We start from the raw sequence: 27,401 nt of genomic DNA, 5'->3' as shown, positions 1-27,401 counted from the left end.
AGGCAGCGCAAAAGTAAGGGTGGCAATACCACACTGCACCCACAACTCCCTTTTGGGTCAGGACCCCCAATTTGAGAAACACTGGTCTCCCCTGTGAAATCTGTATAGTACAAGGTAAAAGCACACAAAAGACCAGATTTCATGGTCCATGACAGGTTTTCCATGGCTGTGAATTTTGTAGGGCCCCACCTCTAACTTCTTGGCATTATCTACAAACACCATGGTGTGGATACTATTAGGTACTGTTTTTTGTTGTTTTGACTTTGGGATGACCATAACAAAGCCAATAGATACACAGTTCCCCTCAAACAAGTGAATTTATACAGTGGTTTGTGAAATGCAGGCTGCAACTGTTTTCATAAATATGTGCCTGTGTGAGGTATAATGATAGAATGGTGCCAATTGTGGTATAAATTGTTCACTGACATAAGTTTGGAGATGGATAACCATCTTTGTCAAGGGGCTGTCTCATCTCGAGTTATGCAGGTCATCTCAAACTCAGCTTTCCGCGGTGTGCCCCCTCTCCCCTCCCCCATATTTTGCAAGCACCAAAGAGTCTAGACAAAGTCTATTTAGAAAGTTCTCATAAGTTTTTATTCTTTTTAATTATCGGTAAGTCTCTAAGGCCAGGCTGCCTTATTAGTTAAAATACAAGCCTCTTCCCCTGTGGAAAAAAGTTAACAAATATTAGTTTAGAAAATGCAGCTTTTTTTTTTTTTTTATTCAGTTATGGGATTGCAGTTTTCAGATCCAATATTTGATTAAATGCCAGGACTAGAAACAAATTATTTATATCATACGAAAGCTGCATTACTTATTAGTCAAGATGAATAATTCTGTCACAAGATTTTTAAAAAGATCTTAACACTGTCGCTGATCCAGGCCTGAAGAGCTAGTAAACCAGCATCTGATGATTTTTCGTGAGCCTCATTTAGGGGAAGAAGAAACTTCTTTTGGTGGCAGATTTCTATTATTTGAAAAAATGTGGCCTATTCAGAACTCTCTCAGATGTCAGAAATAGTGCTAGTGGAGGTAGATAAGTGTGTAGACTGTACTTCAGACCTACGCTAAGGTCCAAAATAAATCCTGCTTATTCCATGGTTGCTGCAATAACTCAGTGGCTAGAGTTATTATAATCTCGTATGTGGCACAAATACTTTAAACAAAAAAACTAAACCATCATCAAGGATGCAGCACTCAAAGGAAAGTTAAGGTTTTATGCTAAAATTTAACTGTCTCTGTGTGCATATATTATGACTGTGTATCATTTACCAGATAATGTCATCTGACGAGTTCTATAGCCTGAACTACACATGTGCCATCTTGCATTAACCCACTTGATTATTTCATACTTCATCTCCATTATTTCACTTTGAAATGCTCATCTGGGCTGAATTCACCCTCATGCAGAGGGCCAGCAAAAGGCCTATGCCCCACTTCAAGCCTACTCGGAGGCTTAGAAATGCATGGATCTTGTGTTAGCCTCTGCACCCAGTCAATTTCACCTTAAATGATTTTCATGGGGGTCCTCTCACTTTACAGGCAACACAAGTGATACAGGATGGTACACTCAGATAAGGCTGTCAGTATCTGCTGTGGTTTGATCGGTACTTTGATCACTTTGCTAGATTTTAGTTCTGGACTTTCCCACCTCCTGTGGTTCTCTCTGATTTCGCCATTGGGACCATTGTGTAAATAGCTCTGTAAATCTCTAGAGCTGCATGCACATTCTGGCCAAACCCCTTCAGTGTTAGTAAAACTAATTTCCACCGACCCTGGTTATGGACGTCGTTCTTACTATCGATCTCCGCTGTTTCTTTGGCTTGCCCAGCTCATAGTCATCATCGTCCAAATCCTGCACAGAAAGGAGGAGTTAGATTTTACACTTGCCTCAAGAACAAGCAAGGGCTATTTTATTATTATTATGCAAAATGTTTCATTTCTGCAACAAAACACATGCCAGGGACTGATTAGTATTATACGAGTGCACAGGAAAGACTGGCTAAGGCCTGGTCTATACTACAGTTAGGTCAACCTAATTATGTCAGTGTCTACACTACAGCCATGCTCCCGCTGATGTTAGGCCTGGTCTACACTACAAGGTTAGGTTGAATTTAGCCGTGTTAGGTTGATTTTATAAGGAATGCGTCTACACAACCAACCCCGTTCTGTCAACCTAAAGGGCTCTTAAAATTGACTGCTGTACTCCTTCATGACGAGGACAGTAGTGCTAAAAATCAACCTTCCTAGGTTGAATTTGGGGTACTGTAGACACAGCACTGTGGAATTTGATGGTATTGGCCTGTGGGAGCTATCCCAGAGTGCTTCAATGTGACCGCTCTGGACAGCACTTTCAACTCCGATGCCTAGCCAGGTACACAGGAAAAGCCCCAGGAAATTTTGAATTTTATTTTCTGTTTGGTCAGTATGGTGAGCTTGGCAGAAGAGGTGACCATGCAGTCCCAGAATCACAAATAAGCTCCAGCATGGAGCGAACGGGAGACACTGGATCTGAATGCTGTATGGAGAGAAGAATCTGTGCAGGCAGAACTCCAATCCAGTAGAAGAAATCCTGATATATATGCCAAAATCACACAGGGCATGGTGGTCAGAGACTATATCAGGGACACACAGCAGTGCAGCGTGAAAATTAAGGAGCTCAGGCAAGCCTATCAAAAGACAAAGGAGGCAAATGGTCGCTCTGGGTCAGAGCCCCAGACATGCCACTTCTATGATCAGCTGCATGCCATTCTAGGGGGGGACCCTACCACTACCCCACCACTGTCCGTGGACACCTGCAAGATGGCAGCCTCACGCAACATGGAGGAGGATTTTGTGGATGAGGAAGAGGAGGTGGAGAACGCGTAGCAGGCAAGCGGAGAATCTGTTCTCCCCGGCAGTCATGACCTTCAGCTTTACCTGGATCCAAGACCCTCCCAGGGTGAATTGTTCTCGGACCCTGAAGGCAGAGAAGACCCCTCTGGTGATGCGCAGCGTGCGTTGGTGCTCTTCTAATTGCCCTGGTGTCTGCCTGTTCAAAATTGGCCACCAGGTGATTTTCCTCAACCTCCCACCCTGCCAAAAACGTCTCCCCCTTACTCTCACAGATATTATGGAACACACAGCAAGCAGCAATAACAATGGGAATATTGCTTTTGCTGAGGTCTGATCTACTCAGCAAACAGTGCCAGCGCCCTTTTAAAACGTCCAAAGGCACATTCTACCACCATTCTGCACTTGCTCCGCTATAGTTGAACTGCTCCTTTCTGCTGTCCAGGGTGCCATGTACAGCTTCATGAGCCATGGGAGCAAGGGGTAAGCTGGGTCCCCAAGGATAACTATTGGTATTTCAACATCTCCAACAATAATTTTCTTGTCTGGGAAGAAAGCCCCTTGTTGAAGCTTTCCGAATAGCCCAGAGTTCCGAAAGATCTGAGTGTCATGCACCTTTCCCGACCATCTCATGTTGATGTCAGTGAAACAGCCCTTGTGTTCCACCAGTGCTTGCTACACCATCGAGAAGTATCCCTTGCGGTTTATGTACTGTTTGGCAAGGTGGGCCGGTGCAAAGATAGCGATATGCGTTCCATCTACCGCCTCACCACAGTTAGGGAACCCCATTGAAGCAAAGCCATCTACTATGACCTGCACATTTCCAAGAGTCACTATCCTTCTTAGCAGAAGATTATTGATTGCCTTGGCTACTTGGATCACAGCAGCCCCCACGGTAGATTTGCCTACTCCGAATTGATTCCGGTAGCAGTCAGGTATTGCAAGCTTCCACAGGGCTATCGCCACTTGCTTGTCAACTGTCAGGGCAGCTCTCATCTTGGTATTCCTGCACTTCAGGGTAGGGGAAAGCAACTCAAAGTTCCATGAAAGTGGCCTTGCACATGCGAAAGTTTCACAGCCACTGGAAATTATCCCAGACGTGCAACACTATGGGGTCCCACCAGTCTGTGCTTGTTTGCTGGGCCCAGAATTGGCATTCCATTGTATCCACATGCCCCAATGCCACCATGATATCCCAATTGCCACATCCCGTGCTTTCAGGAACGTCTGTGTCCATGTCCTCCTCACAATCTTCCTTTTGCTTGGGGCTCCCAGCTAGGCTCTGCACATACTGCAGGATAATGCGCAAGGTATTTACAAAGCTTACAAAAGCAGTGTCCAGCTGAGCGGGCTCCATGCTTGCGTATCTGCATGGATAACCGAGGAAGAAAGGCGTGAAACAATTGTTTTCCGTTGCTTTCAGGGAGGGAAGAATGGAAGGAGGGAAGACTGACCACATGTGCCCAAAACCACCCACGACAATGTTTTTTGCCCCATCAGACATTGGGAGCTTAACCCAGAATTCCAATGGGCAGCAGGGACTGTGGGATAGCTACCCAAGGTGCACCACTCCGTGAGTCAATGCTAGCCACTGTATTGAGGACACACTTCACTGACATAATGTGCTTATTGGCAGGGTCCACTCCAGCGTTTTTGCGGCCCCAAGTGGCGAAACAAAACAAAAAGAAAAGCCATGATAGGCGGCAGGTCCTTCCCTACAAGAGGAACTGAGGGACCTACCGTCGAATTGCCGCTGAAAAGCTGGACGTGCCCTCTTTCCGTTGGCCGCCCCAGGCACCTGCTTGCTGTGCTGGTGTCTGGAGCTGGCCTTGCTTATTAGGGACACACACAATGGACTGTATAAAATCGGTTGCTAAAGATAGACTTCTATAAAATCAAACTAATTTCGTAGTGTAGACATGCCCTAAGTGCCCTATTACACTGACATAACTCCACCTCCACGAGAGGTGTGGGGCTTATGTCAGTGTAGTTAGGGTGATGCAGTTTCTGTGTAGACATTGCTTAACTTACATGAGCTATTGGTTGTCATTCTTGCCAATTTTACAGCTCTGCACTGGAGCCATGAAATTGACAAGGGCTGGAAGGCTCCATGCTGTGAACCCCGTGCCTGACTGTCATCCCAGGGCAGGTGGAGTGTGTGACGTTGCACTCTATATAATTTTATGAAAAAATGCTAACGTAACTGGAATATGCTTCACGCAAAAGGTCTCTTGTAAGATATCATTACGAAGCTTATAATCTACTAAGTGTGAGCATCCTATTTGTATAAATGTACAACTCTTGTATCTGAAACTAGAAATATGAAATATAACTCTGAGGGCCTATTGTAATTATGCAAAGTGTGGGCCATTAATGGTGGTTTGGAATCTTGATGACTCCCATTAACCAGGACAAATGACTGCAGATGGCAGTGTTTTACCTGTAAGTCTCCCTGTATACCTGTGTGCTGGCAAGTGGATAATAAAGTCTTACAGTGACATGTGATCATGTCACCTGAACTGGAATCCATCTTTAACTTGGTGCTTTTCCATTGAGAAGGGGAGTGGGAACCCAGAGGGACAAAGGATTCCCATCTTATGCAAAAGATACGTAAATGTGTGGAACAGAAAAAAGGAGGAGGAGCCATCATGAGGAATCCCCTAGCTACCACCTGAGCTGGAACAAGGGCTGTACCAGGGAAAGGACTGTGCCCAGACTAGGAAGGCATCCAGTCTGTGAAAGAGACTTATTAAAACATCTCTCAGGGCGAGATTTTTACCTGTACTCAGTTGTATTACTGTATTAGGCTTAGATTTGCATGTTTTGTTTTATTTCATTTGGTAATTCACTTTGTTCTGTCTGTTACTACTTGGAACCACTTAAATCCTACTGTCTGTATTTAATAAAATCACTTTTTATTTATTAACTCAGAGTATGTATTAATACCAGGGGGTGGGAGGGAGAGCAAACAGCTGTGCATCTCTCTATCAGTGTTATAGAGAGTGAACAATTTGTGCAGGGTAAACTCATAAGCTTTATACAGGGTAAAACATTTATTTGGGGTTTGGACCCCACTGGGAGTTGGGCATCTGAGTGTTAAAGCAGGAACACTTCTGTAAGCTGCTTTCAGTTAAGTCTGCAGTTTTGGGGCAAGTAATTCAGACCCTGGGTCCGTGTTGGAGCAGACAGGTGTGTCTGGCTCAGCAAGACAGGGTGCTGGGGTCCCGAGCTGGCAGGGAAAGCAGGGGCAGAAGTAGTCTTGGCACATCAAGTGGCAGCTCCCAAGGAGGGTTCTGTGATCTAACCCGTCACAGGGGGCACCCAGCTAGAGCCTGGCTGTTGCCCAGGCTCCCCACTCCGAACTGAGCTCTGGGCTCCTGGCTCCCTACTGGGAACCTGGGAAGAGAGAGGGGCGGCCAGCCACCCCTCACTGCCCCCTTAAGTCAGTGGAAGCACTGCTTATGAGGATGTACACCACCAACAGAAGAAGGGCAGCAGGGACATGAAAAACTGCAGTAACTTCTGAGGGGGCTGTAAGTGGATCTAATGCAGGTTGAGTTAAGCTTGTAGTGTAGACATGCCCTCAGTCTTCACCTGCAGGGTTTTAAGTACTGGGGAGGCAGAGACTTAGCCCTGAGTAAAGACAAGCAAAGGATTGTACTGATCCTGCATAGAGAAAGGCAGAGAGAACTAAACCCTAGGAGTGCAGCGTGTTGCTGAGCAACCAGGGCTCAGACACGTCAGCATAAATACCAGCACCTCGCTGAACCCACTATCCTTTTCTCTGAAATCTCAGTTTTCCCTTACATCAGTCTCTAGATGCAATGGTGCAAAGCCCCAAAAACAGGAGTGGAATATCCTGTGCCAAGAGGAGTCAGCAGATAGCCCAGAATACCCTGAAGAGATGTCAAGTACTTCATTGTGCCAGCAAGACAACAACTCGGAGGCCTACTGGTAATTCATCATTTAAAAGTCAACACAATGATTGCGTCCCTCATGTAAGGAAAGAAAAGGGAAGGTCACAGACCAGGCCATTTACAGAGAGCAATCCTTCATTTTGGTGACACAAATGGGTGGCATTCGGGAGACACAGTCACTCCACCTTCCACACATTGAAGATGCAGAGCCAAGATTGGAGCCAGAGCCATTTTGAACATCTGCATGACCTATCATGACCAGTGTCTCATTCCAGCGATTCATGTGGGTCGAGTGTGGCAGAGTTCCATCATCCTTCTTGCCCCAATTGGACTCATTGGAGGCTGAGGCTGCTTAAGAAGCAGCCTGGAGAGATCTCTGTTGTGACTGCCTTTCTAGCCAGGAACGTCCGAATTGCACAGAGCTCAAAGGAAGGGGAAAACACTGGGGAGAAAAACACTGCAGTACAGATTTAAAAGTTATAGACCACGTGCAAGTTTAATTCTAGGCTGTAGGGCCCTGTGACATGGTGTACAGGCCCTCTGAGGCCCCTTGCTGGAGGCCTTGTGGTCCTACCACACCCCGCCCCAGAAAAGGAACAGCAAAGGTGGGTCCCCCCAGACCTGCCTAGAAAGGCTGCAGAGAGGGAGCCAATCAGAGCACTGCAGGCTCAGTTAAAAGGAGCTGCAAGAGCTGAGCGATTACTATCAGTTTACACCCTTCCGGAGGAGAAATCCTTTGTAGAGCACTGAACAGCAGCTTCTCATACAATACCTGTCCATGGACAGCATCATCACTGGCTTCCTGCTCAGAAGAGAAGCTCTCATACTCTTCTTCAGAATAGTTATCTGTAACGTAAGAAAAGGGCACAAAGTCTTATAAGACTCCCTTTGGAAAGGAGGGGAAGACTTGTTGCTCAGGAGAGCAAACTTAAAAAAATTCACACTGGGTAACATTCCTAGAATCAAGGAATATGAACATTTGGGGAGAAGACTAAGGGTGTATCTTTTAGATGCACTAGACAGGTGGGATGAGAACTTGCCACAGAAAGAAGGAGGACGATAAACACTCTGCTAGTAGACTGGAAATTCACTCACAGAGTAGAGAAGGTTGACATGCAGGTGAGCCCTTGCCCTGGAGAGAGCCAGTCTGCAATGCCCATCCCAATAGGAAATAAGTAGGGACTGCTGGCATATAGTCCAAGACGAAGTGGGCATCACTCAGCCTCTACCCATGGGGCAACTCAAGCTACCCACTTCCCCAGGATTTGTTCCCCTAACCAGGCACAACTGGTATGCAGGACCAAATACGGTGAGGGAAAAAAAGATCCTGTTCCTTACTGAAATGATACACCAAGTAAATTGTCTCACTCTATTCTGGACTCCAACTAGGAATCTGTGTGGTGCATGCCCATGTATCTTGCAACATGGAGTTCCTATCTGAAATCAGAATTAAGCCATTATCCTGTCACAGTGCAGGTACAGAGAGCAGATGTCATGTAAAGGGAAGGCTTCCAAGCATGGAAACCAAGATCTTTTACGCACACTGCATAAAAATCACAGATTTGTGCTCAGATAATTTAAGTTAGTGTCACTTAGACTGTTACCATGAGCGTGTTTTGGAAGAGTACCTTATTTGGTTGAGTTGACTAGCCCAGTGGTTCTCAACCAGGGGTACGTGTACCTCTAGGGGTACTCAGAGGTCTTCCAAGGGGTACATCAGCTTATCTAGATATTTGCCTAGTTTTACAACAGGCTATATAAAAAAGCACTAGCAAAGTCAGTACAAACTAAAGTTTCACAGATAATGATTTGTTTATAATGCTCTGTAAACTATACACTGAAATGTAAATACAATCTTTATATTCCAATTGATGTATTTTATGATTATATAGTAAAAATGAGTCAGCAATGTTTCAGCAATAGTGTGCTCTGACACTTCTGTATTCTTATGTCTGTTTTTTGAGGTGAAACTTGGGGGTTCACAAGACAAATCAAACTCCTGAAAGGAGTACAGTAATCTGGAAAAGCTGAGAGCCACTGAGCTAGCCCAACCCTAGAACCTGTTGACTCCATAGCAAGACATAGTTGATTAAGAACAAACAGTAACATGTTACAAACCTGTCGCTTCTTTGGGATCTCACTTTTATTTTTATTTATTTTTTTTTTAAAAACAACCCATGAACTTACTCTCCAGAAGTGTGCAAAATTTAGTCACGCGAGAACTCGTCCTGTTTTTTGTTTTTTTAAACAGCCAGTTGATACAGTAGTCACCAATCAAAAACAGGTAAAGGAGATAAACATTTATATCTAACTTACTAATGGAATTTTCAAATGCACACTGCCCCATATTACCGAAGTTAAACAGTTCAAAATATCACCAGCTCGAAACAGGTCTCTACTTCCTTGGAGTATCCTTGAAAATGTCCTCTCTCTCCCCCATGTCAGTGAGGAGTCAGTTTGTGGTCTATTGATGCATACACATACTATTTCGTGTTGTGCTTCCCATTTGTACTTTGGTTCTACTCTGCAGAGAGTTGTAGATTTTTAATTTTTATGTTACAGTATTTGGTACAACAAGTGTATACTGAATGTGCCAAATGCTCATGCTCCAAACTGCGACATTAAGCGAGACCAGGAACTGGAACCAATCTATATTCTGTTTAGACGTTGTAGAGAGCTCTTAGTTTAATGCTGAGTGTGCAGAAATGAAACCTTGGAAAAACAACAGCAAAATGGGGTTCCTATGGTTCCCTAATGATGCTGCTTGTGTATGATGCAACAGAGAAGGGAATCAAATAGCATGGGCCCCAATTCTGTTGCTCCTTACACACGTTGCGAGAACCTCTTTCATATTACTGTAGAGTTATAGCGCTGGTAAGAACTGGTACCGATTTGTCCTAGAAATTAACTCCATTTGCCTGAGATTCTACCACTAAACACTAGCCTTCAGAGTGCAGGATTGTATACCATCAGCTACAAACCTTCCCCCCCTTCCCCCAGTCCATTCCCAAATGTCAAATAATTACATGCTATTGTCATGGTGTCACTGGGGGCTGCTGCTGCACCCACCACCTCCAAACATGTGCTGCCATACCCAGTATCAGCTGAGGTTTATTCTTTTATAACAAAAGTTAAACAGAAGGCAGCCTTAAACCAATACCTGGCCCCCAGGATTCAGGGCCACTCCTCCCACGGGTCTCTGGCACTCCAGCTACTGGCAGCTTCCTTGCCTTGTCCAGGTCTGCTTCCCTCTCTTCCTGGAAGCCCTGGCCACCTTGCTCCAGGGACCCACCACAGGAGTTGGCTCCATTCCAGTGTGACCTCTGCTGACCACAGCTCAGCCTGTCTCAGTCCCTCCTCCCCAGCTGCCTACTAGCAGCCCTTTATGGACCCTGGTGTAGCCCAGGCCCCTTTAATTAGCTGGATAAGCCTCACCTGCTCTAGTCTAGGGAAGCTGGGCTCAGTCTATCTGCAGAGACCAGCTACCCTGAGACACATGGTAAAGAGGTAAGGAAATCTGAACTAGTGCCAGATGAGAATTTATCAAGAACCAATGGAGCACAGGATCTCAGAAGCAACAGGGTTTGTTTACATGGTGACTAGTCCACTGTAGCTATTCCAGGCTAGCTCCTCACAATGACACACTCATTCTTTACTGAGAGTGCCTTTTTGTGGTTTAGCTTGATCTTCAGTAGACAAGCCCTAGATCAGAGAGGATTTGACTTCACAGAGAATATGGAAGAGGAGGAACAAAGCTGATTTCCATGGTTATTTGCAGTGCTCTGTTTTGGTTCCTCTTCACCCCTCACAACCTGCTGGGTCAGGAATTTCCTAGACCACATTGTAGTTTTTTTAAAAAAAATATTTAGTTTTTCTCTTTCCAAGCCCTGCCCTCCTTGAAGCCATTTGGTTATCACTAAAATGCAGGAAGTGGCACCTTGTTATTTGTGCTGTTGGAAGGCTCCCTGCAGAACCAAGGCCCCACTGGGACAGCCACTTTACAAACATAAGGCAGTACATGCCTGAAAGCACATACCATCTGACGACCAAGAGGAGGGATGGGGAAGGAAGCAAGATGGTGGCACAGACACGGCCAGCTTGTTTAGACTTTTTCTGTTTTATTTATATCACAAAAATGTAAACTGAGGCAGTTTCCGACCAGATGGACTTTCAGGGAAAAGGAAGGGATTGTCGAGGGAAGAGACGGGGCAGGAAATAGATGAGCTGAAGTTCAACAGAGGGTATATTTTTACCTGTGGACTTGATCTTCTGGCTAGGCTGCATGGTGCTGTCTTCGTGGTCTATTGGCTGACTAGACAGTGAGAAGATCCAGATCTCTGCTACTTTGGCCGTGGTTTCCTTGATGTTACTGAAAAGGCTCAGAACCTGGCCTCCTTCAGTCGGATGCTGCATCACCTGGGATTGGGGAAGTAACAGTCTTGTATTTAAATATTGTGGGCCTGATTCCCATCCACTAACATTGGAAAAGTTATTTAATGAGTTAGTCTGGGTATGCAAGAAGGCTCAAATGCCTGGGTCTAGAATAGGGGCGGGCAAACTTTTTGGCCTGAGAGCTGCATTGGGTTTTGGAAATTGTATGGAGAGCTGGTTAGGGAGTGTGGGCCGGGCCCCCCCGCTTCTTGCCCTCTGACGGCCCCCCCGGGACCCCTGCCCATCTCCCATCCCCCCCTCCCTGTCCCCTGACCCCTCCCAGAACCCCCCCAAACTGCTCTCCTGGATCCCTACCCCATCCAATCACCCCTTTTCCATCCCCTGACTGCCCCCCGCCGCCCCATCCATCCTCCCTCCTTCCTGGCTGCCCCCCCAACCCCCGTTTCCCCACCCTCTGACTGCCCTGACTCCTATCCATACTCCCACTCCCTGCCCATCACCCTGAACTCCCCTGCCCTCTATCCAACCCCCCCGCCCCCTTACTGCGCTGCCTGAAGCATTGGTGGCTGGCACAGCACAGACCACTGGATCAGGCAGGGCTCTACAGTGGCAGTGCCTCAGGAGCTCGCAGCCCCGCTGCCCAGAGCATTGCACCACTGGCGGGGTGAGGTCAGGCTGCAGGGGAGGGGGAACAGCAGAGGAGGGTCCTGAGCTCCTGGCTAGCCTCCCGAGCCAGGAGCTCAGGGGCCGGGCAGGTGGGTCCCGCCAGTGATATTTTGCCCACCTCTAGTCTAGAAGAACAACAAGTTATAGACACTATTTAATGCTATTTTAGAATTTACTTGGCTATCAACTCAAGGAAGCAGCAGGGACAGAAGATTTCAGTTTGACATGTGATCAGATCATACTGAAGCATGTTATTTCATTACCTTCATTATGATTCTGTTAGCTTGCCTGGGTACTAATTTTCGTGATCATTTAGTTATCCAATTCATGAATTCCCAAACAAAAAACATCCAAATCTACTTTAAAGCCAGCTGAAGAAACCATCTGCAATGACCTTTCCCTGGACAATCACATTAGGTGCTTTATAGAACAAATTGAAAAAAGCAAGTCCCTGCCCAAACAGCTGGCAACCTAGATGTGACAATGAAAACTGGTCAAAACATAGGCAAAGGGACATCTTTGTGGCTCTATAAAAAATGAAATTTGCTTCTTCATTCTTTGCCACTTTCAACATGATGATCACACCTTCTTCCTATAGATTCTCTTCTAGGCTTCCAAGACTGTCTCTCTTGTGCTCTTCCCACCCATCCAAATGCCCTTTCAATAGCACCTCCCCTCCTGGTCTTTACCAGTGTACCTCAGGACTCTATATCTGGCCCCTTCCTATTCTCCATCTTCTCCCCCACGTCACCTCATCCACTCAAGGCTTCAACTGGCCACCTTTATGCAGGTGACTCACCAGTTTACCCCCCTACCCTTAAACTATCTGTTCAGTTTTGCATCTGACATGAGCAGGGAGAAGAAAAAAAAACCTCTTCTAAGAATTAAGAAACTAAAAATTCCAGGACATACTATTTATAGGGTGCTTTATCAGAAACTGGATGATTAAGTTTGTCAGCAGTGGATTTTAAAAAAATTCCAATCTCTTTTAGGTTCAAACACATTGCAAATACTTCACAGATATTTAGCATTTTCATATTCTCTGCTGTCAGAAGTAACAGAACAGTAAGAAAAAGTATTATATTTCAACAGTGAATGCTTAACATTTTAAAGAGATTTGCTCGCGAGCTTGAGTGCTGCTTATATTTTTTAGTTTAATTTCCAATTATTGACAATGAACCAAACATGATACAAGACAAAAACAAAAAAACCAAAAATTAGGATTTAACTGAAACTCAAATGCAGTAGTGAAAAAGTATTTTGATTTAAAAGCACAATTCACATAAAATAAATCATCTGTAGATAAAATCAGTTATCTAATATCACAACAACCTAGCATGATTGCAGTGTTAAACCATTTCATTTTGCAATAAATTCTCCACTGATGGAACTAAATTTATGGAATGAAATTTTCTGGAAGATTTCTATGCTAAGTGTACTATGGCAGGTTTCTGCTACACAATGCTTCTAACACTATATTTTTAATATTTACAAAGTACACAGCTGCGTAGATTAGGGAATAAAAATTAGAGTGGAGCTAACTGAAGTTCAGGGGATACCCTAAGCATCTCCCACAACTACTGATTCAAAGTTGAAAGTCAGCTTGCTTTGGTCATCTGCTTTCCATGAATATTCAAGCAATCAAGTTGTATTAACAAGAATGACCATGAAAAGTAAGCTTCAAGATTTCAGTGCCTGAAAATGGTGGAAATTATACAATCACTGTGGACTATCACCACGCACATGCAGAAAGGAGCAGAATTAAGATTGCATAGGCTACTTTGATTTCAGCATTTCCTAACTTTGAAATGCTTGACTTTGCAACCTTAATGTATTTGAATAGAGTAAGATAAAATGTGCTATTTATGTTCAAGAATTCAAGACAGACATATGTTAGCTCAACTGAATTAAATTTACTGCATCTTTGGTTGACTGTTCTTGTGCATTATTTTTTCAGAATATTTATTAGAAGTCCTTAAACTCTCATGCCAAAGTGTGTTTTCAATACAAGGGGAACGACAGCATATTTGGGTAAAGTACCTGGAACTGAGCCCGAACCTTAAAAACGCTAAGAGAAATAAGCCAGTCTATGCTTCTCATGTTTATATTTTATAGAAAATACACAACATTTATTACTTTATATTTCCATTAACACTCTTGCCCCATAAACCTTGGTACACTTGAAAAGTGACACACACATGAAAGCCATCTAGGTACTTTTCTCAGAAAAGAATGGTAGCCTTGCATTTAAACTGAGGATAAAGGGCATATGCTGACTCCATCCGAATGCTTTGAGTTGTGTTGATGAACATCTACCTCAGCCATGTTGATGGAGCCCACTGCTAAAGTCTTGTAGCCCAGAATCATTCGGTTTTTGTATCGCTTCCTCCTTTGCAGCATGATCTGAAGCTTGTTGCCTTCTCTTTTCAAGAAGTGAGGATACTGAAGTTAGAATACAATTTAAAAAAGTGTTATACTTCTTGTCACTAGCTCCCAACTACCCCATTTACATCTGACACACACTTGTGCTCGTTAAGGTTAAATACCTTGCCCAGTCCCAGTGCTTTTAAAGATGTTTACAGTTCATCTAATCTTTTGTTCTAGGAGTAGCAGCAGCAGCTGACAACTCTGCACTGGTTCCAAGGAAGGCCAAGCTTTAGGTACTTCTGACTGAAAACTCTTGGCTAGTTTTTACAACCAAACATTCTCTTTTCACCACTCTGTTCGTTTTGCCCTCACAACACTGAAGAATGCAAAATAATTACTCAGCTTACAAAAAGAGCTCTGCAGAAATGCTTTCAATGCGTCTCTAACAGAACATGAGCTTGTTTGGGTGGCTGGTAAGGGAAATTTGTTCGTGTAAACCTCAATTGACGTATGTACATTATACAGGAAAGGAACTGGCCCAGCCAATCACAGCACAGGGAGGCCTGATCTTCAACTGTACGTTTATTTCTCATGTAAGCAACTTCCTGAATGGCAGGCGTTTTATGTGCACAATGTCCTCATTGTTATTTCTCAGTAGACAACCTGAATCCCTGTGCACTGTCTTGCTGACAGCTATTTGCAAGAGTGCAGAGATCTGTGTAACCACTAGGGCTGTTGATTATTCACAGTTTCAATTGCACTGTTGAACAGAATACCAATTGAAAAGTATTAAGTAGTTTTGGATTTTTTCTACATTTTCAAATATATTGATTTTAACTACAACACAATACAAAGTGTACACTGCTCACTTTATATTATTTTTATTACAAATATTTGCACTGTAAAAATGATAAACAAAAGAAATAGTATTTTTCAGTTCACCACACATACAAGTAGTGTAGTACAATCTCTTTATAGTGGAAGTGCAACTTATCAATGTAAATTTGTTAAATAACTGTACTCAAAACCAAAACAATGTTAAACTTTAGAGTAGGGGTGGGCAAACTTTTTGACCTGAGGGCCACATCTGGGTATGGAAATGTTATGGCGGGCCATGAACGCTCATGAAATTGGATTTGGGGTGCAGGAGGGGATGATGGCTGTGGCTGGGAGTGCTGACTCTGGGGTGGGGCCAGAAATGAAGAGTTAAAAGTGCAGGAGGGGGCTCAGGGCTGGGGCAAGGGGTTGGGATACAGGGGGTGGGAGATGACGGTTTGGGGGGCAGGGGGTGATGGGTTTGGGATGTAGGAGGGTGCTCCAGGCTGGGACCGAGGAGTTCAGAGGGTGGGGCGGGTGTTGGGGCACAAGGGTTCTAGCTGTAGGTGCAGGCTCTGGAGTGGGGCAGACATTGGGGTGCAGGAGGGTGCTCCAGGCTGGGATTGAGGGGTTCTGCGGGTAGGAGGGGGATCAGGGCTGGGAGTTGGGGCCTGGGAGGGTGTCAGGGATGCAGGCTCCAAGCGTCGCTTATCTCAAGCAGCTCCCGGAAGCAGCAGCAGCATGTCCCCTTCCAGCTCCTATGCAGAGGTGCGGTCAGGTGGCTCTGTGTGCTCCCCTGTCCGCAGGCACCACACCTGCAGCTCCCATTGGCCACAGTTCCTGGCCAATGGGAGTTGGGGGGGTGGCGCTTGGGGTGAGGGAAGCATGCAGAGACCCCTGGCTGCCCCTACACATAGGACCCAGGAGAGAGACATGCCACTGCTTCTGGTAGCCACATGGAGCACCCCCCAACCCTGCTCCCCAGATCCTGCTCCCAAGCATGGAGGTTGAGGGCCGGATAAAATCAGCTGGCAGGCCACATGTGGCCCGCAGGCTGCAGTTTGCCCACCCCTGCTTTAGAACCCACAAGTCCACTCAGTCCTACTGCTTGTTCAGCCAAACGCAAAGACAAACACGTTTGTTTACATTTACAGGAGATAATGCTGCCCACTTATTTACAACGTAAACTGAAAGTGAAAACACGAGTTCACATTGCACTTTTTTAGCCAGCAATGCAAGGTATTTACTTGCCGGATATGCTAAACATTAATATGCCCCTTCATGCTTTGGCCACCATTCCAGAGGGCATGTTTCCATGCTGATGATGCCTGTTAAAAAAAATAATGTGTTAATTAAATTTGTGACTGAACTCCTTGAAGGACAATTGTACGCCTCCTGCTCTGTTTTACCCGCATCCTGCCATATATTTCCTGTTATGGTAGTCTCTGATGATGACCCCGCGCCTGTTTGTTTTAAAAACACTTTCACTGCAGATCTGACAAAATGCAAAGAAGGTACCAATGTGAGATTTCTAAAGACAGCTACAGCACTCAACCCAAGATTTAAGAATCTGAAATGCTGTCCAAATTCTGAGAGGGACGAAGTTCACAGCATGCTTTCAGAAGTCTTAAAAAAGCAATACTGAGATGCGGAAACTACAGAACCCAAACCATCAAAAAAGAAAATCAACCTTCTGCTGGTGCCATCTGACTCAGATGATGAAAATGAACATGCATGGGGTGGCACAACTTCGGATTGCTATCGAGCAGAACCCGTCATCAGCATGGACACATGTCCTCTGAAATGGTGGTTGATGCATGAAGGGAGATATCAATATTACATATGGCACATAAATATCTTGCAACGCTGACTACAAAAGTGCCATGTGAACACCTGTTCTCACTTTCAGGTGACACTGTAAACAAGAAGCAGGCAGCATTAACTCCTGTAAATGTAACCAAACTTGTTTGTCTCAGTGATTGACTGACCAAGAAGTAGGGCTGAACGGACTTGTAAAACTTTAGAGCCTACATTGTTGTATTTTTGAATGCAGTTTTTTTTCTACATAATTCCACATTTGTAAGTTGTACTTTCATGATAAAGACATTGCACTACAGTATTTGTATTAGTGAACTGAAAACTGCTATTTTCTTTTGGTTTTTTACCGTGCAAATATTTTTAATCAAAAATAATAATATGAAGTGAGCACTGTCAACTTTGTATTGTGTTGTAATTGAAATCAATATATTTGAAAATGTAGAAAACATCCAAAAATATTTACATAAATGGCATTCTACTATTGTTTAACTGTGATTAATTTTTTTAATTGCTTGACAGCCTTACTAACCACACAATGGTTCTCTCTCAAGAGCCAATCCTGCACCTCACAGGTGCTGACAGGCCTGGCAGAGTCTGGCTTGTTCTTCAGGGTGACAGAGTTGTGTCCTGTCATCACCAGCAAGGCCAGGCAGTGTGACTGAGGTGCTGTCAGGATTAATACCCTGGGCTTCCAACGTTTAGGTTTTGTTTTTAGTAACTACACGGCTGTTCCTGCTCAGAACTCTTGGCCTTCACTTCAGGGCCAAGTATCATCTACGAGAATTTCCTTTCTGAAGTGTCTGACACACAGAGACCTAGGGGTGGCAGGATACCCAGTAAAACACCTTGTGGTTCACGTGTTCTGGAAAGGCTGGGCCCTGGGAGTTTGTGTCAGTACGCAAGATCCGGTTTTATTATGAAGTAATAAACTTAATTAAAATGGAGTCTGTACACATGGAAAACCACCTTGTCGCATAAGAATACAGTACACACAGAAGAAAAGCCAGGTTGCAAAGTCAAGCATTTGACCTGCCTGGGCATATGCATTATGATACAGTATTTAAATACATGATCACATAATTTTTCTACTGTGCCACATTCAGCGCACAAGACGGACTCTGCTCACAGAATGAGTAGCCACACAATGTTTTTTCCTTGTTCAATGTATGCAGTAAATTAACCCTGGGCCACACTATTCAAACCCTACTCTGAAAATACAATTATTAATTGCCCTGTGGGCTTTTCCATGGTGATCATCACTAATGTATGTGAAACACTCAGATACTATAATGAATTTATTTTCACAATACCTTTGTGAAATGAGCAATGCTATTATCTCCATTTTACAGAATGGGGAACTGAGGTATCAGAAACTAAGGTCAAGAGTATCCACGAATTTTAGGTCCCCAATTTGAGATGCCTACGACCTGATTTTTCAGAGTACTTAATATTATACATCACTTTATACATTCAAAGCACAGCTCTGCACTTCAAACCACTTCTGCATATCAGACCACAGAGCTCAAGTCAGGCACCAAGAAAATGAGGAACATAATTAGAGATCACGTCTTAAAAAACTTGCCCTGCAACTCTGTGGCAGAGGCAAGGATAGAATCCAACTTTCCAGGGCAGCATTCAACTGCGCTGACCGAACTCTCCCCCCTCCCCCCCCCCGCCTCATTCACCACATACATTCAAACTTCTGCAACAACCGAAGCAGAGGCCCTATAGACTACAGCCTCCTTCGTTACACAGGCCTGATTCATCCTGAGAGCACCATCCATTCTGTGCACTGAATGAAGCAGGGGTGATGCAGGAAAAAAAAGTATGTGATCATGTAATTGGAGACTAAAAATGTATATTCACAGATGGCCCTGTGCAACCCTAAACCAGTCCCCCTGAATTCAGGCATATCCTAAATTTTGAGTTTGAATTTGCAACCTGAATGTTCTTTTAATGTAGCATGTTTGTGTATAAGTCATTTCCTAGGTTTTTAAAAAAAAACTGGAAAAAGGAAGATCCGTCATGTGGCCTCCTACTGATATCAACATTGGTCATCAGACGGTTGGAACTTTAGATCCATCGAACAATCCTCTGCAACTTGAACGAATGACTAATAGTAATAAGTTGCCATCTTCTGGTCAGCTCTGGAAAGGTGGCCAAGTTATCTTTTCCCTTTGATGGGAAACGTTAAGAGCTTTATTTTTAAAAAGCAAGCACAGCGTTTGCAGAATCCAAAGTTGCCAAGTGACTAACAATCAGAGAACTCTTCATGTGTGCCTGTGGTTCTTGTTTTCCTCCTGTTCTAAAGCAGGTTCCAGTCCTGACTCTAGCAGAAGGGATTTTATGCAGCCTCCCAGTTACTCTCTTCTGTGAAACATGGGGGATGACGCTAGTCTAAGGTAGGAGGCCTGGTTTGTGGTAAGGGCTATTGAGTGCCTAGAATTAACAGCAGTCAGTGGAAGATCTGGACTAGACCACATGGCCTCCTGCCAGCTTCCAGCCAGGAGGCTACTCTCCATGTGTGGCATTCCTTGGAATTGAGGAGCAGTCACTTATTCTCCCACAAGGGACCCCAGAGCAGTAGGAAGTGAGTGAGCAGAGAAAGTAGCTTGCTCCAAAGCATGGAGATGCTAGAGCTTCTCAAAACAGTTGTAAGAATTTAACATTGAAAAGACAACCTAATTTTCTCCAGTCTTGCTCTTAGAAGTGGCTGGAGGCTGAAACTCCATCACACGGAAAATTTCAATTCAAATGGTTTTTTAGCTTATAATGAAAAAGCACTGACTACAGGTGCCATTGCCAGAACTGCCTATAATTATTTCAGAGGAACATTTACATTAAGACTTGTTAAAACAAGTATATCAGAACTTGGTTTAATGCAAAAATCAGATGAGCACATTCACTTTGGACTTTGTTACTATGTTACCTGTAGTGAAAAAGTTAGTGCAAGTTCGGTTTCCACATGTCCGCTTGGTGGCAGCACAATTTCATGAGACCGTAGTATTCGCTTCGAGCCCTACACAGAAACAAAACCTGGTCAGGTAAAGGTCTGAGTATCAGTCCAGGCTTGTTCCTTTCACCCTCTGGGAACTGGCGAGTGCAACCTGGCTCATTGCCAAGGTTTGAATGCGATCACTAGGGGGCACTCTTGCAGACAGCAGGGTTTGTGGTGAAAAGATGATTAGAACCTCAGTGTTCCAAACACCTCAGGAATGGAAGTTGCTGATAACTCAAATGTTCGTAACTCTGAACAAAACATTATGGTTGTTTTTTGAAAAGTTTACAACTGAACATTGACTAAATGCAGCTTTGAAACTTTACTATGCAGAAAAAAACGCTCCTTTCCCTTTTACATTGTAGTTTACATTTAACACAGTACTGTACTGGATTTGCTTCCCCCCGCCGTTGCTGCTTCCTGATTGTGTACTTCCAGTCCGAAATTAAGCGTGCGGTTGACTGGTCAGTTTGTAACTCTGGTGTTTGTAACCCTGAGGTTCTACTGTATGGTGTTGCTGGATGGAAGCTAAACCTAGTACAGCTTAAAGCTAGTCGTGCTCTGCTCCTTGACACCATCTACACCCTGCCCCCAGCCACCCTTTCCCTTGTGTTGCCTTCCCTGTTGCCAAACCCATTTCTACACTAGGCAGCACCAAGAGAAGCAGCAGCTTCTACCAGCAGAGCAGGGACACAGAGGGGCTCTATGCTGAGCAGCAGACAGGCTGCAAGAGTGAAGTGGGATCCCTGTTCAGGAATAGAGGCCTATTCAAACAGCCACTATGGGTGCCAGTAAAGAGGAGATGAGGCCTCATCTGAAAGAAACAGAGGTAGCTGCAGGAATGGCTCATGTGCCACATGGTGGGAGCGCCTCAGACTAGTACCATTTATTGAGGACATGGGAACTTCTCCTTAGGGATCTATGGCCAAAGTGATTATAATAGTAGTGTATGGCAAACTTAAAACTAAGCTGTTACTTGAAATTTCTAGGGGTTCTCTTAGTCCTGCTGCCAGGCTCGGGGTCTCTGTAGGGAAGCGCACAATCTGGGATCAGCTGCAGTGAATCTGCAGACAGTTCACAGTAAAGTGGAGGAGAGTTGTGTCTGTTTTCAGGAGCGCCCCACTCTGTTGCTCTGGCTTTGGGTTCTTACGTGTTACTGTTCTGAAATCTGAAATCTAAGGAAAATATTGTGCTATACTGCAGCTTTCCAGCAAGAATACGTTTTTATCTAACTTGTCTCTGTTTATGTTGTGAACATAACAGTAACAGTTTGACTATGCCCTCTTCCAACAAAGACCTACCCAGATGAAGAGCAAAGCACTTGGCCATTGCGGAATTTGGACATATTCGCAGTTAGTAATACAGTAGTAGCATAAGCAATATTTCTGCAGCACCAGCCCCAAATGTTCAAAAAGCATGTGATTCTTTTTAAAAATAATCTTATGATTTTTAAGCCAATAAACAGAGCGTTCTTATTATCTGCCTGCTGGGTTTTGAGCGCTTAGGGCAGGTTTACCAGCTTCTCTGCAACCTTTAAAGATATAAATTCACTTTTAAAATTAAAGCTGAGATTCTCTCCTGATCAAATGACTTTGGCGGCTGGGGCTTTAAGAGAAAACACCAAAACACTGAGACTTGCAATAAGACTGGGAGAGCTGATGTGACTGATCTGGAGCAGCACTAATAATTTATGAATAGCACATGCTAACTGTATGACTATATTGGTGCAACTCTACAGGTGGCTGTCAGCAAAAATAAGCAGGAAGGAAAAAAAAGAGTTCAAGTTAAGCTACACTCCAGCAAACACTTGAGGGCTGCTAAAGGACAGTGGCAGAGCTATTACCTCCAACGACTCAGGCTTGATTCCTGCTGAGCCTACAGAAGGGCCAAAGGCCAGGAACACAGAAGAACTATGCAGGGTTTAAAAGGGACCCTCAGAAGAGGGGACAGTTTTTCAAGGGAAACCAAACAAAGAGAGCTACTCAATCAGGGCTGTCTGAAGAAGGTAGGTTTGCCTACAGTACTACCTGGGTACTGCAAGGGTAGGCAGGAGATGTGTGTGTAAACAGCTTTAAAATCCTCCCTGAATACTTTGTTTCTACCATTAACAAACACTACTTGGATTTTTAAGAAGGCTGTCTGGTCTCTGTATGCAACTGATCAGACTCCTGAAGGAAGAACTGCAGGTGTCTGAACTCAGTCAGACCTGTAGGTTATTGGTGGATGCCCAGGGGGCTGTATCCCAGGGCTTGGTCTAAGAATGGGAGAACTGGAAAATTCCACCCCAGGAGAAGTAAAAGCAAGAGGCCTGACACTTGAGCATGTGCACTCAGCTGAGAAAAGGGAGAGAGGGGCACCCAGTCCTGCAACCATGACAGTTATCAACACAGATGTTCTGTCAGTGCCAGAGCTCCTTCTAGTTGTTACAATGTGGCTTTATTTGTTATGCCACGCAGAGGCCTTATAATAAAGGACTAACACAGCTGTGTCCTGAATACACCACTGTATTCAAAGCAGACAAAAGGGACCCGAATGTTCGACAAAGTCTCGGGAAATGCTGTTAAATAACAAAGTCTGAAAGGGTCTCCCCAGGACGGGTACAGGCCTGGGACGTGTTGACAAAGATGGGCTAGCTACGATGGAATTTTGTCATGGAAGGAATCTAGATGTGATTGTAACACTATCTTTGCAATTCTTTTTATTAAAAAGTGGATTAAGTCGCTAGACTGAAAGCTCTTGCACTTGGTGAACCGATATCACTGACATCTGAAAACGGCCTTCGTATCAGGAACTTGAGCTCATGTGCACCAAGTGACCCCAAAAGAGCTTTATCAGCACATCTGCATATTCAAATGTGTCAAGACCACAAACCTACTGACTGCATGTGGTGCTGCAGAGACACTGGTCCACCTTCAATTAGTTCATCATAGGACAAAATAAATATGGATGGTAATCAGGTGACAGTACAAGGTCAGCTCAATGGCACCCACATACAAAGCAGTAGCTGTAGCCGCCACATCCCCTACAAAGGCTGTCTGGAGATGCAAGGCCAGGTCAATGATGGATGAGAGGAAGGATGGTCCAGTAGTTACAATTCTAGCTTGGGACTTGAGAGTAAGATTCCAGTCCCTGCTCTGCCACAGACTTCCTGCAGGACCTTGGTTGCTCCGTGCCTCAGTTTCCCATCTGTACAATGGGATAACAGCCCTGCCCTGCCTCACCAGGGTGTTGTGAGGTTAAACACATTAAAGATCGGGAGGTGAACAGATGTTATGGTGACAGGGGCCAGAGAAGTACTCAAACTGTTCCCATCATGCCCTTTTTTCCCCATATACTTAATACTTTCCAGGAATTTGCTACTTTTGCTGTTTTACTGTCTACACCACAGGTTTTTATTCATTTATTTTTAAACTTGAGGAAAAACTCTCCCTACAGTGAAAACAGCTGCCTCTTCAGATCTGAAATTTGGCACGCCCATAGTGTTGTGTGTGTAGTTCACAGGCTGCTCAATCTCAGAAAGGGTGCATGTAAGTGACAGGACCATCATTTGGGAGCATGAGTAGTGGAACAGAACTAAGTGATTCGAGCCCCAGATGGGCTGACTACGCATGCCCATGTGTATACCTTCTGGGGCTGCTTAAGGAGCCTTGGAACCCCTTTCCACAAGCCCCTTCCTCACCTGTGAGAAGGGGCTCAATAAATTCCTTGGCTCCTGAGGGCAAGGTGGTACAGAGCCCCTCGCTCCTGCTCAGGATACCCATGTGGGGTAAGCACTGCAGGACTCCCGCTCGGGCTCCCGCCAATATTCCTCTAGCTGGTGCCTGAAATCCCCACAGCCCTGAACTGCCAGCTTCCGTCATCTCTAAGGGCACAGAGGGGAACTGGTAGCTATGGGGCTGTGAGGAGCACCAGGAAACCCCTTCCCCTCCCCCCCACGGATACGCTCAGTTTTTGATAGAGAGGGTTAAGATATGCGCTATTCCCACCTCCTCTTGGCCATATAACCTGAACCGTGCTGCACAGGAATGGCGAGCAGTGTGATTAACTTCACTAACTCTATTTCCTGCTTTTCTAGCAGCTGTGTGCTGTTTTTCCTCAGCCACCATTCTCATAAGGGGCACTGAAATCTGTTTCCTGATATCCTAGCATAGGGGTTCTGGGAACTGAACTCCCTCATTCTGGAAGGGCATGAGGAACTGACAAAGCTGTTTGGATGCCTGTTCGTTAGAGAAGGGAGCGGATGAAGGAAATCTGTGAGGAAAACATTTTTGGATTTAAAGAGGAAGTGGCAGAATCGGTACCCCAAATAGCACCAGACCTGCTAGGGCCTGCTGGAGATGAGGGTTTGAGAGCCTCAACATGCACAGATGAGGCTGTAGCAGCGTTTCTCGCTGCTCTCAGAGTGGCAGTGACAGCTGGTTGAATCCATAGCTCTGTATTTGAATATTCTGGGTCTTCTTGTAAGGTGAACCCTTTAAGTTTAAACTTTTTTTGACACAACTACTAAGTTCTCTGCAGGGTTTTTGGCTGCAGCAGCAGATTTAATCAACTTCAGTTCAAGATTAATGAGGTTTTATGCCTGGGAATAGCCTTAACTTTTAAACAAGGCTTAAACACTGTTCAGTGACAGGAATCCCCGTACATTGGGCTAAGCTTACAAGTAGCCCAGGAATGGGCCCCATTCCTTCCCAGCTTGGCTCCTGCCTACATGAACACTGATGTATGTACACAGTACGTATAAAATCAGTGCATTAATTTAGACGCTTACAGGTCCATATAAAACACTTACAATGCAAGTTCATACACTTTAAAATATACGTTATTTTAAAGTCAAGTGATATCCATTCTCTTATATTTTGCACCTCTTTGAAACCTATGAAAAGTCACTTTGTTACCAGGACTACTGTAGCAGTGCAGTTGGTAAGTGACTCTGTAGTTATTAGGAAGCAAAAAAGCACAAGGAAAATCCTTTGAAAGTGCAAGAGGGAGCATGTTAACTCCTGCCCTTCTGTAGCTCCATTTGACTGGCCCTAAGCTATCCAGGAGGGAAAAAACCTCTGTTCTGCCCTGAGACAAGATGTAGCATGGAAAACAAGTTAAGAGGTTGAGTTTTAGTTTTGATGAAGCTGGGAGAATGAGGGTTTGCAAAAGAAACTCAGTTTCATAACATAAAGCTACTTTTGGCCTTAGCAATGGAAAGTCTAACTCACCCTGTGAAGATATACTTAAATTCAGTGGAACTACACAAGAAAGGAAAAAAATGTCAAGATCTTACTCACGTACCTAACACTGCACAGCTACCTAAACAGCGTATTGTATTAGTGGAATAGTAGGTGATCATATTCTTGTACACATGCATTACAAAATGCAACCTTAATTTTCACATTTCTTGATGTTTCAGCAGTTAACACTGCTGCTGTAGTGTTGCACTTACCATTAAAGGTAGGCTAAGTATTAAATGCAAGTTACCTGCATTTTGACTGCAATAACCACAGAAATGAGCTCCTTATCCAATTCCTTTAAGACAACCAGTTTCTTTAAAGTCAAGGTACACAACCTGCAAGCAAGAACACAGGAGAAGCAGCTATGAGTTATGCCTGGAAAAGGAAAGGATATAAAGGCAGAGCACCCTGGAGGTACAGCATGCCCTTGGGATGAATTTCTTCTTTTTCCTTTCATGTATCGGAGAACAGAGTACAGACTACTGACCCACAAGCTAGGTTAAAAAATTACAAGTTCTTTAAGCCAGACAATCAATAGAACTCAGAATTGCACATTTTCAAGTATGTTGGCTATTTCACTTTACAACTCCTGGCCCATGAAGACCTACTTCTACCTGTTTGTCAACTGCTGTTTTCATGATTTCTTTTAAAAGTTAATAAGCAGTTCTGGCCACCCAAATGGAAAAACGGGGATTTAAGCTCTTCCCTCTGCCCCCTGCTGTTGGCATGCCAAGCAGCTGAAAGTAGTGTCACACTCCACATATCACTACTTTGCTTTGGTCAAAGCTGTTAAGAACATAAGAATGACCATATTGGGTCAGACCAGTGGTCCATCTAATCCACTATCCTGTCTCTGACCATGGCCAGTGCCAGGATGTTTTCAGAGGGAATTAACAGAACAGAGCAACTTGTAGAGTGATCCATCATTGTTATCCAGTCCCGGTTAGAGGTTTAGGGACACCCAAAGCATGGGGTTGCGTCCCTGACTACCTTGGCTAATAGCCACTGATGGACCTATCATCCATGAGCTTCTCTACACTTGCAGAGTTTTTCTGCTGTAAGTTTCACCAGTGATTGTGGGGGGGAAGGGATGGCTCAGTGGTTTGAGCATTGGCCTGCTAAACCCAGGGTTGTAAATTCAATGCTTGAGGGGGCCACTTAGGGAACTGGGGCAAAAATCAGTACTTGGTCCTGCTAGTGAAGGCAGGGGGCTGGACTCAATGATCTTTCAAGGTCCCTTCCAGTTCTAGGCAATGGGTATATCTCCAATTATATATTATGATAGGGAATCAGTGAAAGGGCTGGTTTGTGTACTCAATTTCTCAGGCATCAGAGAGTCTTTACATTAGCAGCATCCTAGGGCAGCTATCCCACAGTGCAGCTCTCTTCAGTTTGATGATGAGTCTGTGGGAAGGGGGGTGATTCACAGGCATGGATATAAACTGGACACTAGGAAGCTTAGACTTGAAATTAGACAAAGGTTTCTAACCATTAGAGGAGTGAAGTTCTGGAACAGCCTTCCAAGGGGAGTAGTAAAAGACATATCAGGCTTCAAGACTAAACTGATAAGTTTATGGAGGGGATGGTATGATGGATAGCCTAATTTTGGCAATTAATTGATCTTTGATTATTAGCAGGTAAATATGCCAAATGGTCTGTGATGGGACATTAGATGGGGGGGACCTGAGTTACTACAGAGAATTCTTTCCTGGTTCTGGGCTGGTGAGTCTTGCCACATGCTCAGGTTTAGGCTGATCGCCATATTGGGTCAGAAGAATTTTCCTCCAGGCAGACTGGCAGAGGCCCTGTTTTCACCTTCCTCTGCAGCATGGTCACTTGCTGGAGGATTCTCTGCACCTTGAGGTCTTTAAACCAGGATTTGAGGACTTCAGTAACTCGAGACATAGGTTAGGGGTTTGTTACAGGAGTGGGTGGGTGAGATTCTATGGCCTGCATTGTGCAGGAGGTCAGACTAGATGACCATAATGGTCCCTTCGGACCTTAAGTCTATGAATCTATGAATCCTGGGTCCCCGCACAGCCTCCTCCTCCCCAAACACTGATAAGCTCCAGTAGCTCAGCATGGCTCCAAGCAAGAGATCACATGCTCCAGGGAGCAGGCATTGTCACCTGGCCAGATCAGTGAGCACTTGACAAGAAAATAGGAAGGGGAGTTTCAAAGTTCCCCGGGTTTTACAGGAGGAGGGGTGGATGTATGTTTACCTGGTGTCAGAGCAGCAGAGCTGCTGGCTAGAGTGGTTGCCTAGGCACAGTGGGACATCCTCCAGAGGCTAAAAGCTGTGTGAACAGGAAGAATGCGTCTTCACTTGCACATCACCGCAAAAGCATCACCAGTAAGAGCTGTATGCCACTC

At 44.6% G+C, this 27,401-nt stretch overlaps 1 protein-coding gene across 3 annotated transcripts in view; it reads right to left on the bottom strand.

Moving 5' to 3' along the window:
- The window catches only part of PACS2 (phosphofurin acidic cluster sorting protein 2), a 162,116-nt gene that overhangs the window by 79,218 nt on the left and 55,497 nt on the right, over nucleotides 1-27,401 (bottom strand). For 2 of the 3 annotated variants that reach the window (XM_032778310.2, XM_032778311.2), the window contains exons 2-7: nucleotides 25,276-25,363; nucleotides 19,738-19,827; nucleotides 14,124-14,249; nucleotides 11,003-11,165; nucleotides 7,522-7,595; nucleotides 1,775-1,855 (exon numbers count right to left, since the gene is read on the bottom strand). In XM_032778310.2, coding sequence (XP_032634201.1) covers nucleotides 1,775-1,855; nucleotides 7,522-7,595; nucleotides 11,003-11,165; nucleotides 14,124-14,249; nucleotides 19,738-19,827; nucleotides 25,276-25,363 — 622 coding nt within the window. The remainder of the gene's footprint in view (nucleotides 1-1,774; nucleotides 1,856-7,521; nucleotides 7,596-11,002; nucleotides 11,166-14,123; nucleotides 14,250-19,737; nucleotides 19,828-25,275; nucleotides 25,364-27,401) is intronic. The other variant, XM_032778314.2, reaches the window with a different exon arrangement.

This window comes from Chelonoidis abingdonii, chromosome 7 (genome assembly GCF_003597395.2).
Source record: "Chelonoidis abingdonii isolate Lonesome George chromosome 7, CheloAbing_2.0, whole genome shotgun sequence".
NCBI classification, from domain to species: domain Eukaryota; kingdom Metazoa; phylum Chordata; order Testudines; family Testudinidae; genus Chelonoidis; species Chelonoidis abingdonii.
The sequence above is the reverse complement of the archived record's forward strand: the minus strand, read 5'-3'. Positions and strand labels throughout refer to the sequence as shown.